The following is a 16,019-nucleotide window of genomic DNA, read 5'->3' as shown; positions in this document are numbered from 1 at the left end:
TTGTAGGAAGAAAGAAAACAAATACGAAGGAGGAACACCTATTCCTCCTGTGGTAATGGTGGATGGGGCATAATGTTTCAGGTAGAGAAAAGAGCAAAGGTGCAGAAATGTGAAATAGCGCGTTGTAATGGGAACTGCTGCTAGCTCAATATGGTTGGAGGTGGAAGGTGGTGAAGATATGTTAAAGAGAAAGCAGAAGAGAAATATTACATAAAACCCCCGGCAGTTTCATGGGTTTATAGTATAAGGAGTAAATTGGTGAATTCTATGGAGTGCTTTGAAAAGATCATCATTATGGTCTTTAAGCTGGACCTGATGCTGTTTCTTGAGAAGCACATTTAGCATGTTTACACACAATACTGGTTATGTCCATTATAATCACAAATTCCCCTTCAGCCCCTCCATCTTAAGATTTGATTCTGTTTTTCATTTACTAAGGAAGTAGAGCAGCCCTTATTTGGTTATTGTGTAATAGGATATTTTCTTCTGAACCTCCTGAATTAGATATCTGGTTATGTTTTTTCTTTTATTAGGAAAAAAAGATGTATGCTTACAGTATTTGTGGCATTGAATTGTTCACTTTTTGATCGCGTGAATATGTACATGCATGTGTTAACTTTGGTTCCTTTGGTGATAGCATGGTGGTAGAATAAGAATGGGAAAAATTGGTGTTAGTGAGAGCTGTGTTTCTATTCCTCTGTTTAGCTTACTGCAGGGAACTTAGATTGTTTTTGAAATTTGAAACTTGGAAAGAAAATTAAAAGGGTGTCTGTAGTTTTAAAAGTTATTAATGAAATATAGTATGTGTTTTATATTATAAAATATGTAAATGCGTACATATAATAAGTGTACAGGTAGTTGAATTTTTTAAAACTTTAAACCCATGTAACCAGCCCCCAGATCAAGAAACAGCATTTTAGGAGCCCCTTTTGGCTCTTTTCAAGTCTCTAACTCACCACCCTGCCCACCTAGTATTGCTCTTTACAAGAGCATAAGAGTAGCTTTCCCTTTTTAAAATATATGTAAATGGAATTGAGCAGTGTACGTTTGAGTGTCTGGCTTCTTTTGTTTAGTATTGTTTATGAGGTTCATCAATATTTTTCCCTGTTTAGATATTTCACTCTCATTACTATATAGTCGGTCCAGAACCACTAGAGAAGGCCTGGGACAACTGTGATAATAATGTGTAGGCTGCATGTGAACTACCCTAAGAGAGCTATCTGGGCATTGACTTGTAAAATTGCCTTGATTGGTGATCTTGATAAGGAATAGTACTCGTACTTTTCCCCAAGTCACTGCCAAGCCTTGGAGAGGGAATAAGTAAAGAATGAGAATTGGTGAATTCTTGAAAAGGGCTGCATGTTGTTATTACCCAAGACTCACATATAAAGATGTTCCTCGGAAGAAAAAAGTTTTTTTTTCTACATTCATTGCATTAGTTTTATGGATAGTTATATTTGGTCCACAAAAACTTATTTTCTTAAATTCTCAATATTTTATTTAACTCAAGATGAATTTCTAACAGATCAAGCCTTGAAATTTTAAAAAAATAGTCATACTAAAGTATTAAAATTGTAACTGAGTTAAATGATTTCATTCCTAGATGTACAAGGAAATTTTAAAATTTCCTAGAAGAAATGTCTATCCAGATATATACACATACATATATACACATGTATAAAATATACTTTAGTACAAAGGATCTTAAATCCCAGTGATTATCGAATCATTTTTTCATCAAAACAGAAAGTCTTTATTTGATTATATTCTAGTTATGCAAAAGCTTTACTTATAAAACCTTTCAATACAGTTGCTTCATTTTCTGAATCACACTTGTAATTTAGGACAGAAGACTAGTGGATGTTGAAGCATTTAATAAACCCGTTTCTCATTTCAGGTCCTGGAACTCTGAGAATTGGGGCAGGAATGAATGGCAATGACAGGTTTACAGGTCTGATGCAGGATGTGAGGTTCTATGAGCAGAAACTGACCCTTGAAGAAATTTATGAACTTCATGCCATGCCAGCAAAGAGTGACTTACACCCTGTCTCTGGGTATCTGGAGTTCAGACAGGGAGAAACTAACAAATCCTTCATTGTTTCTGCAAAAGATGACAATGAAGAGGAAGGAGAAGAGTTATTCATCCTTAAACTAGTCTCTGTATATGGAGGAGCTCGTATTTCTGAACAGAATACTACAGCAAGATTAATAATACAAAAAAGTGACAATGCCAATGGGCTGTTTGGTTTCACAGGGGCTTGTATACCAGAGGTAAGTAGTGAGCTTGAATTTTGGAGTTAAAAAATTCATTGTAGGTGAATTTGTTTGGGAGTGGGCTTTCTTTCATTTGGTAAGATTGCTTGAGTATCTATGCCCCAAAGTATGAAAGAGCCAGTGGTTGCAAATGTAAATTATAAGGTCTTTGCTCTTATAAGTTCACAGTTTGAGTCAGAAGCTTAATGAGCTGCTAGAAGTAATAACAAGTTAGCAAATGAAACTTTAGCCATTATCTTTAAACTTAATGCACTTCACAGAATATATAATTACACTCCACATGCAATTTACTTTTAAGCTACTATTTGATTGCCACATAAGTAGGTGAAATAATATGTATTGAAAGCTTCTATGAATAATTATAATGGAAACTTTATTAAATACAATATTTTGAGGTGTTTTTTTCCCCCGCATGTCAAATGTACTAGTACTTCAGTAGTTACAACATTCTTAGTTGTTGGGTATAAACGTCTTTCTTATCAACCATCTTGGCCAGCTTAATTAATTAGGCTGTTTTACTGTCCTTATCAGTTCTGTCCAAGTTTTCAAAGATTCGTAATCATCTTGGTTTCCTGTTCAGTAATGTGAGATCTCATGAAACTACTTCACAGGTGTCAAATGTGACTGCGACAGCTCAGTGTCTGTGAAAAGATGCCAAGGAACAAGAGAGTCTTTCCCTTTGCAAGGAGTTTTAGAAGGGTGTATATGCAAATTGAAGTGATTAATAAGAAAAACATGAATTGGAAGAGCATGAAAATAGTATCTAGGTCACAGGCTTCATTATAGCTCAAATTGGGGCATCTCATTGTCCCTCTTAGCACTTTGGATGGTGATAATCATAAGAGATTTACAAATAGTGGTATTTTTCTATACCAGAAAGAGACTGTCCTAGAGTAGGCAGGACCAATGTCATACAAATCTCTAACTTAAAGAAATACGTTTATTTATAATGATAATACCTTTTAATAGATACTCAGTCGTCAAAGAACTTTACATGTTGGTTTTCATGCACCTTTATGACAATCCATAATAGAACTGCAACAAATATTAATTATTACTCCCTCCACTTTATAGGGTTATAGCAACTGAGGCTTAGAGACCCAAGCAAATAACTAACCGAAGTTGAATTATTTGAGACAAGATCAATACATAGTTCAAAGTTTGGCAGTTACTAGTACTTAATAAATATTCATTTTCCTTTCCTTTTTTTCTCCTGAGATACAATGGGATGTCTTGTGACTTTTAACCTGTCATCTTTCCTTCTATATTTCAGTATCATCATCTATTTTTTAAAAGACAGATGGCTTCCATGAGGGTGTGAGAACCATTGTAGTGCCAGGGAAAGCCAGCTTCCCCTCAGTTCCTTGGGACCTGGCACCTGTCTATGGCTCTGACCTCTCCTGTAATTCTCCGCTTTGGTCATTGTGTTGCAGTCAGACTGTTTCAGTTCCTATCTCAGGGCACCAGGACTTCCTAGCTTCTCTCTTTGGATCTCTCTTATTCCAGCTTTTCAGGATTTAGTCATTCAAGTCTCAGCTCCAAAGATGTCTCCTCAATGAAGACTTTCTTACTGTGTTCTTTCAATTAATCACTTTCTATTTCTTCACCTAGTTTTACTTTTTTTTCTAGCATTGATCAAACTCTTATATTTTCTTTGTTACTTATAAGTCTGTTCACTTACTGGTTATCCATTTTCACCACAAAGATGAAAGAGCTCTGAGTGTAATAAGGTCTTATTGTTCATGATTGTCTCTCACACCTAGAATGGAACATAGTAGATATTCAAAAGTCTTTATTGAACTTATGAATGTGTTTTAATATCAAAAAACGAAAGGCTCATAGTTTAGATAACAAACACTTTTAGTTTCAGTTAAACTGCATAAACAACCAAACTGGAAAAAACAACAACAAATCACATAAATTTGAAAAACCTGCCTAGATAACTAATAGTTTTTGAGTATTTCTCTGGCTTTCTGGACCATTACAGTAAGTATTCTGGCTTGTCTCACAAGTTCTATTTCTAGATTGGGTTGGTGTTGGTTTAGCTCCACCTAGGTATGCAACTTTGCCTGTTCCCAGAAATCTCAGAATTTGAATGAGGCCAGTCAAGCCTTTGATTGTAGAAGAGTGAACTTCCCTATGAAGGCTGCCGCACCTATGCTAGTAGAATTGCTGGAGAGAAAAAGAAAACATGATTGGTTATTCCCCAAGCCCACATGGGAGAAATAGAATACAGTGTATCTATATTGGAAAGAGTAAAGTTTAGATTGTTAACAGAGGAAAAGTGTTGATTGAGTCTAAAAGGTTGAACATCAGAATTTGATTGTCAGGAATATTACAAATTTTCATTCCTGAAACTATTAAGAGTAGAAGTATAGAACTCTTACTTTCATCTTAGAATGATTTTGAAAACAGGGATGATATGAAATAGTTTTATCATCATCATCATCAATCATATTTATGGCTTACTGAAGTCATTCTCAAAGTGTAGCTCTGGGGTCTCCGATATGTTTGAGGAGTTCTCCAAAGGTCAAGCCTAATTTTATGAAAATACTAAGATGTCTTTCTCATTTTATTGACAAGTGCACTGCAGAAGCAGTGGTTGCCACAAATATGCTGTCTGGTAGTTCCTTGTATGACTCGAGGCAGAGGCACTAAACTGTACAAGTTGTCATTGCTTTATTCTGCCCCACTTGCCTGTAGTTTAGAAGGTGCAGATTTTCACATAAGAATATCTTTGATGAAGCAGTACAGAATATTAATTTGATAACGTCTTGACCCTGGAATCCCTGTCTTTTTAGTGTTTCATGTCACGAAATGAGAATCACAAATAAAGCACTTCTGCTTTGACCAAACATGGTAGTTGCCCTGAAGAAAAGTATCTGCTAGTGCATTGTGCGTTCAACTAGCTGTGCTTTTCATGGAACATCACTTTTACTTGAAAAATATGACTGACAGATTTCGGTTATTTGGACATGGGTATCTGGAATGCATTTTCATGAAAATGAAGTGAGTCAGTGACTACAAGAAAAACTACTGATAGTACTTGTTGCCAATGATAAAAATTTAAGCTTTCAAACAAAAATTAGAATTTTGGAACACTTTCATCTGCCAAAGTTAGCTTGCCTGTTTCTCAATACTTAAAAACCTTGCAGTTAGCAAGTGTGACTTATTTATTTTGTATAATAAAATGTGTCAACATTTGGCAGATCTGTATAACTCAGTGAACCAATAGTTTCCAGATAATCAATGCATATTATTACAAAACCATGCCTGGGTAAAAAGATTGATTCAAAATGTAAAATAGACCAATGGGTTTTAATGTATTAGAGTATGATTTCACATTGCAACTTAACTCTAAGAAACTACCACTTGTCAAATTTTGGTTAAAAATATCAAGGAAGAATACCCAGAGCTATCTAAAAAGACTATTAAATCCTCCCCCGTTTTTAGTTATATTTTTATACAAACCTAGACATTCTTTATATACTTGAATCAACATAAATAGCAAAAGACAAATTGATTGCAGAAGGAAATACTAAAATTTAGCTGTCTTCTATTAAGGTAGACATTAAAGAGATTTGTAAAAATATAAAACAATGCTCCCTTATTACTAACTTTTTGTTTTAGAAAGTATACTTATTTCTTATAAAATATGTTGCTTATTTGTAAGCATGTAATGAGTTTATTATTGCTGTTTTAAAATGATTAATATATCAATATTTTTTCCAGTTTTCAGTTGTAAAATGGTAATATCAATAGGTTTCAACAACATAAGCAAAAAAATCCTTAGTGTTCTCAATTTTTGTGAGTGTTCAGGGGTCCTGAAACGAAAATATTTGAGAACTGCTGGTTTAATTTATGCCTGTAATTGTCTCCAGAACTTAAATTTTATGCTTATTTGCTTCACTTCCAGAAATAAAAACCACTGTCATCTCTAGATTCTTCTCAGTGACATTGGAAAGTTAACTTTTTTCTTAGCCCTTCAAAAATGCTGGAGGCAATAAACACCCTTTAAAGACTTCTGAGTTGTATTATACTTTTTACATTTGTATAGACTTATAAAGTAATATCAAAGTTAAAATGAAAATATAATCACATGTTAAATAATGCAAATATGTAGAATATGACATCATCTACTCTTTGGCATATTGAAAGAGATGAGAATTATTTTTTTATTTGTTCCCTCAAAACCAGGAATACCATGTCCTGGAAAATAGTAGGCGATTAATAAATTAAAACTGAATGAATGAATAAACCTGTATGCAGTTTGGAGCCCTGATGAGGCTTACTTTGGATTCCAAGTGAAACCTATACTGAACAGATGATGGTTCTATAGCCTCGTAACCACACTCTCATGTTGCCTTCCTGTATTTTGTATTTTGTGTACTTTATATGTTATTTTCTCTCTACCTTATTTTTGCCCTGTTTTTATATGTCCTACAATCTTGTATATCACCTAATTATAAATTAATGAGGTTGCTCTTTATAGTGATTCATAGAACTTGCTAGTCTCATTATTTTACATTTATAACTAATACTTGGGATATGTTTTATGTTTATAAACTCATGACTTAAGACAAAATTTAGAGACATTTTGAGAGCATCTTTGTAAAAGTGAGAATATTATTTAACTTGGCCTGTGTTTGGTTTTAAGTGCCTGCCATATGTTATGTGAATAGATTCCTTTAGATAGAAGTGATATTGATATAATCTGATATCACTCATCATCACCCAAGCATGCGGCAAAATAAAAAATTAATTGGATGTGTAATTGTTTACCTTTAATCTTCTATTTCAATAGAGAAAGCCAATTCATGGCTCAGAATGGTACATTCTTTTTTTCTCGGAAAATACATATCAAGAACTCTTCTCAATGTTAACCTTTAAAATTTCTCTTGTGCTGGTCTGAAGACTTGGCAACTGCCTGACTTGAAAGGGAAAACAGTAATGGCTTCTATTGTTTCTTGTGAAAAAGGAAGTGATGATGGTTCTGATGATTATTATTTGGTGTTTTGCTCCTTCATATATTGGCCCAAACATTTGCTTGTATCATCAGTCTAAAGTCAATTAGATGAATATTTTAATAGTAGAAAAAATATTTTAATGATTTAATCTCTCTGCCTTTATCATCTTCTGGTATTGATAATTTCATCCTCTGGTTCAGTATTTCCCCAATTGGACAGCCTTGGTTGTTGTGGGCTTCCCATGCCAGTCGACCAGCAGGCAAATAAAGGAGTCACAGTATTGCCCCAGGGTGTGTGGTCTTGTTCATTCTGAGGCACCAGAGTTGCTGCCACACTTTGGAGTAAGAGTGCTGATGTTCAGTAAAACTCAGAGGATTTACTGGGACATCAAGTGCTTCATGCTCATTGATAACTTTTAACTTCCTGTTTGTAGACAAATTTCAAATCTGTTCTCTCTAGCCCTAATGTTAGTACTGAAATGGCTTTATCTAATGCTGATCAGAGTGCTTATGATTGATATGAAAACCAGTGACATATATAAAGATTTATATTTTGATCTCCATTCAGTTGTAGTTTTTTCCAATGAATTGTGTTTGCTCACATAAAACAGAAACTAAATCAAGAGACTCAGAATTTAAGCATATGAAGACCATATTCTAAAAGACATTACAACTTCTTGCTCCATAAAATGAATAAGCACTATCTTAAAGTGTTTAGATAAAAATGTTTTCTACATAACACACACACATACACAACACGTGTGTATGCATATATATAGAGTTGACTCTGCATCTCTGCAGATTCTGTATCCTTGGTTTCAACCAAATGTGGATCGAAAATATTTGAAAAAAAAGCACGTTGTTGCTGATAGGTACTGCGTAGTTGTACAGTTGTAGTAGGCCAGTGGTGGTTGTATCTGTATGCAACATATGAACACACATTTTTTTTCTTATTACTATTCCATAAGCAATACAGTATAACAACTATTTACATAGCATTAAATTATATTTGGTATTATAAGTAATCTAGAGATTATTTGAGGTATAAGAAAGAACGTGTGTAGATTATATGCTAATACTACACCTTTTTATATAAGGGACTTAAACATTTGCAGATTTTAAAATCTTTTAATGGTGTGGGTGGTCGTAGAACCAAAAATAACCTGTGGATACTGAGGAATGACTATGTTTATATGACAGAAATATCAAAACTAAGTTAAGCAAGACATAAATGTCCTTGACCTAACTATTCTCTCCCCACCAGGCACTTCTCAAGGCTCTCCCCACTTGCACTTACACCACCCTCAACATGATTCCCTCTGATCCACTCAATTATATCATGTTCAGGCCTGGAGTGTTCTCCTGATGTCATGTTTCACCCTCTACCTCTGACTTCTGCCCCAATTGTTCTGTCTGTGCTTCACTCATAGAATTTGAGTTGTCTTTTTCTTTAGACTTATCCAGAGAAAGAACTGTGCTTTTATTTTTTCAAAAAATCCTTTGTATCCATAGTATCTCGTATAGTGGCTGGCACACAGAAGGTATCAATGAATGAATTATATGCACAGTTAATTTACTATCGTTCTGTTTGCTTTATTTATCCCTATAAAAGAACAAGATACAGTGAATGGAGCCAATTATTTATTTATTTATTTATTTTTTAGCAGGCAAAAATATTTCTGGAGGGATGTAGAAGCCTCCTTAGAGTTGTAGAAATTTACAGAACTAAGATTATGGTAAAAGGATTTTATGAAAGCATTGTAATTGTATCACTGATTTGAATTGCAATATAATTATAAATATTTTATGTTCAATTTCAGATTGCAGAGGAGGGGTCCACTATTTCGTGTGTGGTGGAGCGGACCCGAGGAGCTCTGGGTTACGTACATGTTTTTTACACCATCTCGCAGATCGAATCTGACGGCATTAATTACCTTGTTGATGACTTTGCTAATGCCAGTGGAACTATCACATTCCTTCCTTGGCAGAGATCAGAGGTAAACCCTACCTTCTTTGTTTCTTTGACAGGCTCCTGGAAAGCTCTTTCTGATCTGTTCTGGCATTTATTTGCAGCTTCTTGATATTTAAGCAATTTAAAATATTTAGGCAATTAGGTATGTGTCAGGGTATAAAATATTAAAAATTTTTTTTTATTGATTTCAGGGAGGAAGGGATAGGAAGAGAGAAACATCAATGATGAGAGAGAATCATGGATTAGTTGCCTCCTGCACACCCATGATTGAGTCCGGGCACGTGCCCGACCAGGAATAGAACCGTGACCTCCTGTTTCATAGGTTGGCGCTCAACCACTGAGCCATGCAGGCTGGTCTAAAATATTTTTGTATTTATTTATGCAAAAGAAAATTAAGGATTTTGAATGGTGTGATGTGTGTTATAGTTTTATGTGTACCTTAATCCCAGTATAATAAAGGTGGTATAGCTTGGAGGTTTATTATTGCAGGGTTTTTGTTATTACTGATACAATGGAAAACGGCAGAATTCTGAATGGCATTCTTTCAGGCAATGAGAAATTCTTATAACTATAATCTCATTTTATTTTTAAATTTGGAAAGAATGAGGTGATTTTTTTTTGTTTTGAATTACAAGTGCTCTCCAGTGTTACCAAAACTTTTGATGAACCATCATTGCATTTCTGAATAGATGCTCCAGAAATAAATGACACTCTTTGTAAGTGAAATTGGGATGAGACCTCTTCCTATATCAGAATTAATTAAAAAAATACATTTAGTTATATCTTGATCAGTTTCAAACACTTTTCACTAAAATGAACAATTATTTTAGTATGTATCAACACTTGAAAAATATTTATTGCTTCAATTTTAATGTACACTTGATGTTTTGGAGTCACTTTTCATAGCAACATTTGTCAGCTTGCATTCTAGAGGCAAGACATCTTAAATCATCAGGCTGTTGAGTGTTCCCTTTAGTTAAAGAGCAGTGACATTATTTTGGGTAGTGAGCATATTGGCTGTGTCATGTATTACTTTCTTAATGAAAAATTAAAATTAGCCTGCCCAGTGTGGCTCAGTGGTTGAGCTTTGATCTATGTACCAGGAGGTCATGATTCAATTCCTGGTCAGGGCACATGCCCAAGTTGTGGGCTCGATCCCCAGGGGAAGGCATGCAGGAGATAGCCAATCAATGATTCTCTCTCATCATTGATGTTTTTATCTCTCTCTCCCTTTCCCTTCCTCTCTGAAATCAATAAAAATATATTAAAAAACACACAACACAAATATAATTTAATTGCTATTCTATTCTGGGAAGTGATAAAAAAAATTTATACATTCCTCATTCCTTAATGACTCTAGATTTTTATTTGTTTAGGTTCTGAATATATATGTTCTTGATGATGACATTCCTGAGCTAAATGAGTATTTCCGTGTGACATTGGTTTCTGCAATTCCTGGAGATGGGAAATTAGGTTCAACTCCCACCAGTGGTGCAAGTATAGATCCTGAAAAGGAAACTACAGATATCACTATCAAAGCCAGTGATCATCCATATGGTAACTAAGCCCTTTTGCAAGAATAATCCTCTCTTCTCTGGGTGTACTTGGTTTTGTTAATCAATTCTTAAGTGATTTTTTTACAAATGATTTATGTAGAACTCCTTCAGACCCTCTTGCTTCTAAGCTCTTGAATTTCTAAGCTCCCATTTTGAGGGACATTGCTTATGAAGGAAAATTTAAAGATTAATTTCTGAAGTTTAATAATATATTTTCAAAAGTATATGTAGGATTATTTAAAATGAATGAAAGTGTTTCTATTCATGGCTATCAAAACATTTAAAAATATTATCTTAGTGTGATAAGTTAACATCTAATTAATTTAAATACTTTGTTATTTATTAAGCATTAAGAAGTGGAGTTGTTATTATATAGTATATATTAAATTCTTTTGTCTTACGCTGAAAAGTTATAAATTCCTTAATTGGGGAACTATTATAGAAAAACTGAAACTGTTTTCTGCATTGAAAATTTAAAGTTCTTTTGTAGGAATAAAGCAAGAATATCTATTAAAAGGTCTGTGTAGGAATGGGGGATAAAAAAGGAATATCTGTAATACTTTCAACGATAAAGATAAATAAAAGGTCTGTGTAGGAAAAGTGGGAGGCTCTTCAACTCTGTTTTCATAGTTAAATTTAAAAAATGTTTTACAAATCTTAAGTTCAAGAATGAATTCTAGAGACCCAAATATGAGTAAATGTTTGATGATATATACTTTAATACCCTTTCACTATTCTTTTTATTGATACTTAGGTCTGTTTTTTTAAAGACTTTTTTGGGTAGAGACAAGAAAAATTAACACTTTAATTTTTAACATTCTGAAAACTAAACATTTTGTGTCAAAAGCATGTTAATCAAATCTTCAATAAAGTCCTTTATAAATGATCAAAACAATTGTGCAAGACTGTTTCAAACGAATAAGAAATTCTTCCCAATAAGAAATTGGGCCAGAATGCCCTGCCTCTCTCTGTATCTGCCAGGCTTGCTGCAGTTCTCCACCGGGCTGCCTCCCCGGCCTGAGGATGCGATGACCCTGCCTGCAAGCACTGTTCCACACGTCACGGTGCAGGAGGAAGATGGAGAAGTTAGGCTATTGGTCGTCCGTGCACAAGGACTCCTGGGGAGGGTGATGGCGGAATACAGAACAGTGTCCTTGACAGCATTCAGTCCTCAGGACTACCAGGTAAATCACCTCATCCTTCCGAAGTGGTATTTGCTCTTGTAAAACACACAGTCCTCGGCAGGAGTGGAAGGGACTTGGCACTGTACCTGGGACATAACTAAACAAGGAAAATAAGCACCGATGGCTTTTTAAATTTATGCAAATTAATGTACTTCAGTCCCTTGAAGCCAGAATCTTAAATGGCTATCATACTGATTTCACTGGGACCTTATATTTGTCATAGGCTTCACCTGTATTTATTTTAATGTTACAGGTTTTGTTCTGATATATTTAAAATTGTATTTCTTACACATTTTAAATCCTCTTGTCTGCATCCATCAAACAAAACCAAAATGATAAAGAAATTATATGTTCATGTCTTTCAATTTTAATTATTTTTTTTTCCAAGTGAGAAGCAGTGTGGTCCTGGGAAAAAAAGCCTAGTTAAATTTCTCTTGTCCTGACATTTATTGTATCTTTACCTACTTTGGTATGAAACATATTCCACAAGACATCTTAGCTTGGCTTAGTATTGTCTTCTCTGCATCCTCTTAAAGAACACTTTAGTTCTTATATTGTCTTCAATTTCTAGGTAATCTGAACATTCCCACTTTCCAGTTGGATTAGCATTTAATTTAATAACTAAAACAAAAACAACACAAACCTACGTTCCCCTTTTCCATTACTGTTGGAAAGCTAATACCTTAGGGGACATTTGTGAGGATTTTCAGTGGCCTAGATGCCCTGTTTCTCACTTGTTACTAATTTGAATCTTTATATCTGGAAACCTGATAACCTTTGCTCTTACCAAGTCTCTATGATGCTTCAGCTATCTCTGGTCTGTGTTAACACAGAAGTAAGATTTTTGAAGCTGTGCATGTGAGTACATGTGTATGTTACAGGGAGCGTGGGGAGGTGCCAGGAAGGATCTGTACAGAATAGGAGACAATTGAATATCAGATATCACTGTTCTGAACTATATTCTCATATATGAAGATACAGGTGATTCTCACTATCCAGTGTTTACTTCAGCTCTCAAGTGATATTGACCAACTGATTAATAACTGACTCATAGTTGTGGGAAGTGTTCAGAGCTGGTACTCTGAGAGACAGGTGGTGATGACATAGTCTGGGTAATCAAGGCAGGCTTTCTTGGGGAATTTATATCCGTGCTGAACTCTGAAGTTTAAAGTTGGAGGAGAAAACCAGTAAGCTAGATCCGTGGTCGGCAAACTGCGGCTCTCGAGCTACATGCGGCTCTTTAGCCCCTTGAGTGTGGCTCTTCCTAAGCCTTAGGAGTACCGTAATTAAGTTAATAACAATGTACCTACCTATATAGTTTAAGTTTAAAAAATTTGGCTCTCAACGTTGTACTGTTGATATTTGGCTCTGTTGATTGCCGACCACTGAGCTAGATGAAGGGGAAAGAATTACTTGAAACTGGTAAAATGGCTGAGTCAAATGGTAAAATGGCCCTAATTAGGGAAAAGCCCAGGCTGGCAGAAGAACAGTAAGAAGCCCAGTATTTCTGGAAAGATGAGAGATAGTTGTGGTGATAAAAGATAAGGTTTGCAGAGACTGGATCATTTTAGGCTCTACAGACTCTATGGCTTTTATTGTGAAAACAAGGAGAAGTAATTGAAGTTGTTATGTATTTATAAACTATCATTAGGCTGACCCATGGAGAATGGAATTAGAAGATGTAGACACTGGATGCAGAAAGACTAGTAAATAGTCCATTTTATGGAGCAAGGCAAGAGATGATAGTATCTGGGACTGGGCAGGTAATAGTGTAGATGAAGTAGGTGGGCACAAGAAATATTGAGTTAAATGGTAGGATTTGAGGATTGTTTAATGTGAAGGATAAAGCAAAGAGGGTATCAAAATGACTCCTTTGTTCCTGGCATAATCAACTTGCTACTCTACAACTTTGTGCTGAGGAGAGGATTAGGTAAGGCATAGATTTTAAGGAAGATCAGAATTTAAAATTCTAACAGAAATTATACGAAAAATTCGAGATAGATGTTAATACTTAAGTCTGGAATCAGAGGCTAGAAATAGAAATTTGAGAGTTGGGAGCACATAAATGATATTAAAAGCCTAGAGTATGATAGTTTTGTCTAAGGAGAGAGTTTAGATTCTGATGAACAGCAATTTTTAGAGATCACAGGAGAATGTTAAAATTGACAAACAACACTAAAAAGGATGAGCTGGAAAGGAAGGTAAGACAGGAGAGTGGGATATGATGGAATACTGGAGAAGAACATGTTTCCAGAAGAGGAAGGGGGCAATTGTGTAAGATTTGCTAAGGTCAAGAAAGATGGTTTTCTAAGACAGTCACATGTTATTTCTGTTAAGACTTGCAGAATTACCCCACTGACAACTATACTCCTGGAAAAGTTAATTACTTCCTTTTTTGAGCTAACTATATGTCTTTTATTGCAATTGTTACTCTGTTTGAATTATTGTATTACATACTTACACTTCTTCTGGAATGTTCTTGATGGAGTTAGAGATTTGTTTTCACCATTTAAAAAATATGTATATTTTTATTGATTTTAGAGAGGAAGGGAGAGGGAGAGAGATAGAAACATCAGCAATGAGAGATAATCATTGATTGGCTACCTCCTGCATGCCCCCTACTGCCCACAACCCTGGGTATGTGCCCTGACTCAGGATCAAACCATGAACTCCTGCTTCATAGGTAGAGTCTCAACCACTGAGCCATGTTGGCTGGGCTGTCTTGACCATTTTTGAATCTGAAGTATCGAAAATGGTGCCATGCACATGCTATATATGTTTGATAAGTATTAAAAAAGTTAATGAATGCGTGATTAAGGGAGTTGGTACTTGGGTTGCTCATTTTACCTTTGAAATCATTCATAGTTCAACAAGATGATATATATGTTACACAAGGTAGCATTAGAAAAACTTAGTATAAAAATGTATGCTCATAAGTTTAGGGGAAAATGCTTATATAAGAAATAGAAAAAAGGGCCTTAAGACTGAATTTTAATAATGTTTTGTTTCTTGTAGTATGTGAAGATCTATAATATGGGAGACCTATATTATAAAGTGCAGTTTCAAGTATAGACAAGGAAAAGTTAATGTCCAATGGACCCATATTTATTATTGCTTGGAAAAACTCTCAGGACAGAAATGCCATTATTATTATGTATTATATATTTAAATTACTCAGTTATATAATTTAAGTAATTCTAAACATACTTGTTCAAGAGAATTTTGGTCATCTCATGGAATTCTTCAGAAATTTATATTTCTCATTTGCCTGGATTACATTTTTGATGAATAGGCAAATAAGAAAGAAAAATTTTTTATTTTATTTAGTTGGGGAATATTTAGTTGGAATTCATATTGAACACTATATGTATTTACTTCAGTATTTCTAATTTTATATTTACTTATGTTCTGTTTCAGTATTTAAAATAATTTTGGACAGAGAACATTCTCATTTTGTACATTCACATACAGAATAATTATAATCTAATGGATAAATCTCTCATTTGCATTTCAGAGTGCTGCTGGTACCTTAGAATTTCAACCAGGAGAAAGATATAAATACATTTCTGTTAACATAACTGATAATTCTATCCCTGAATTGGAAAAATCTTTTAAAGTTGAATTGTTAAACTTGGAGGGAGGAGGTAAGACTGGTGACTCAAAAATATCAAATATTTGTCCACACACCATGATTGTACATTCTGTTATGGAAATATGTTCCTTTGAATTAATGTTACCCTTTTTTCCATAAATGTGTATATTACTAGTTTTTGGAAAGAACAGTCTGAACATTAATAATTGCTTAATGCATATAGACAATCTGATGGATCATCCCTTTCTTGGTAAAAAGAAAATGTTTTATCTCCCTACATAAATGTATAATACTAGTTTTAGAAATCAATATTAAATTCATAGTTTCATTTACATATATTTTTGCTGTGAGGATTGGTAAATTCTGAGTTAATATCTCTAATTTTTATTATAAGGATACCATCTACTGTGGTATTTTTTCCCCTTTTTATTACCTGTTGGTCTTTTCCTAAAGTAGGTGTGCTTTTAGAATGAAA

The 16,019-nt window shown here is 34.4% G+C and overlaps 1 protein-coding gene across 1 annotated transcript in view; it reads left to right on the top strand.

Moving 5' to 3' along the window:
- ADGRV1 (adhesion G protein-coupled receptor V1) overlaps nucleotides 1–16,019 on the top strand; it is a 424,156-nt gene that overhangs the window by 39,395 nt on the left and 368,742 nt on the right. The window contains 5 exon segments of the mRNA XM_023749230.1: nucleotides 1,898–2,271; nucleotides 9,061–9,237; nucleotides 10,589–10,769; nucleotides 11,750–11,952; nucleotides 15,467–15,596. Of these exon segments, the coding sequence (XP_023604998.1) occupies nucleotides 1,898–2,271; nucleotides 9,061–9,237; nucleotides 10,589–10,769; nucleotides 11,750–11,952; nucleotides 15,467–15,596 (1,065 nt within the window).

The sequence above is a fragment of the Myotis lucifugus genome, unplaced genomic scaffold, assembly GCF_000147115.1.
Source record: "Myotis lucifugus unplaced genomic scaffold, Myoluc2.0 scaffold_0, whole genome shotgun sequence".
Taxonomy (NCBI): domain Eukaryota; kingdom Metazoa; phylum Chordata; class Mammalia; order Chiroptera; family Vespertilionidae; genus Myotis; species Myotis lucifugus.
Note: the sequence above shows the minus strand (reverse complement) of the source record. Positions and strands in the feature narration are given on the sequence as shown.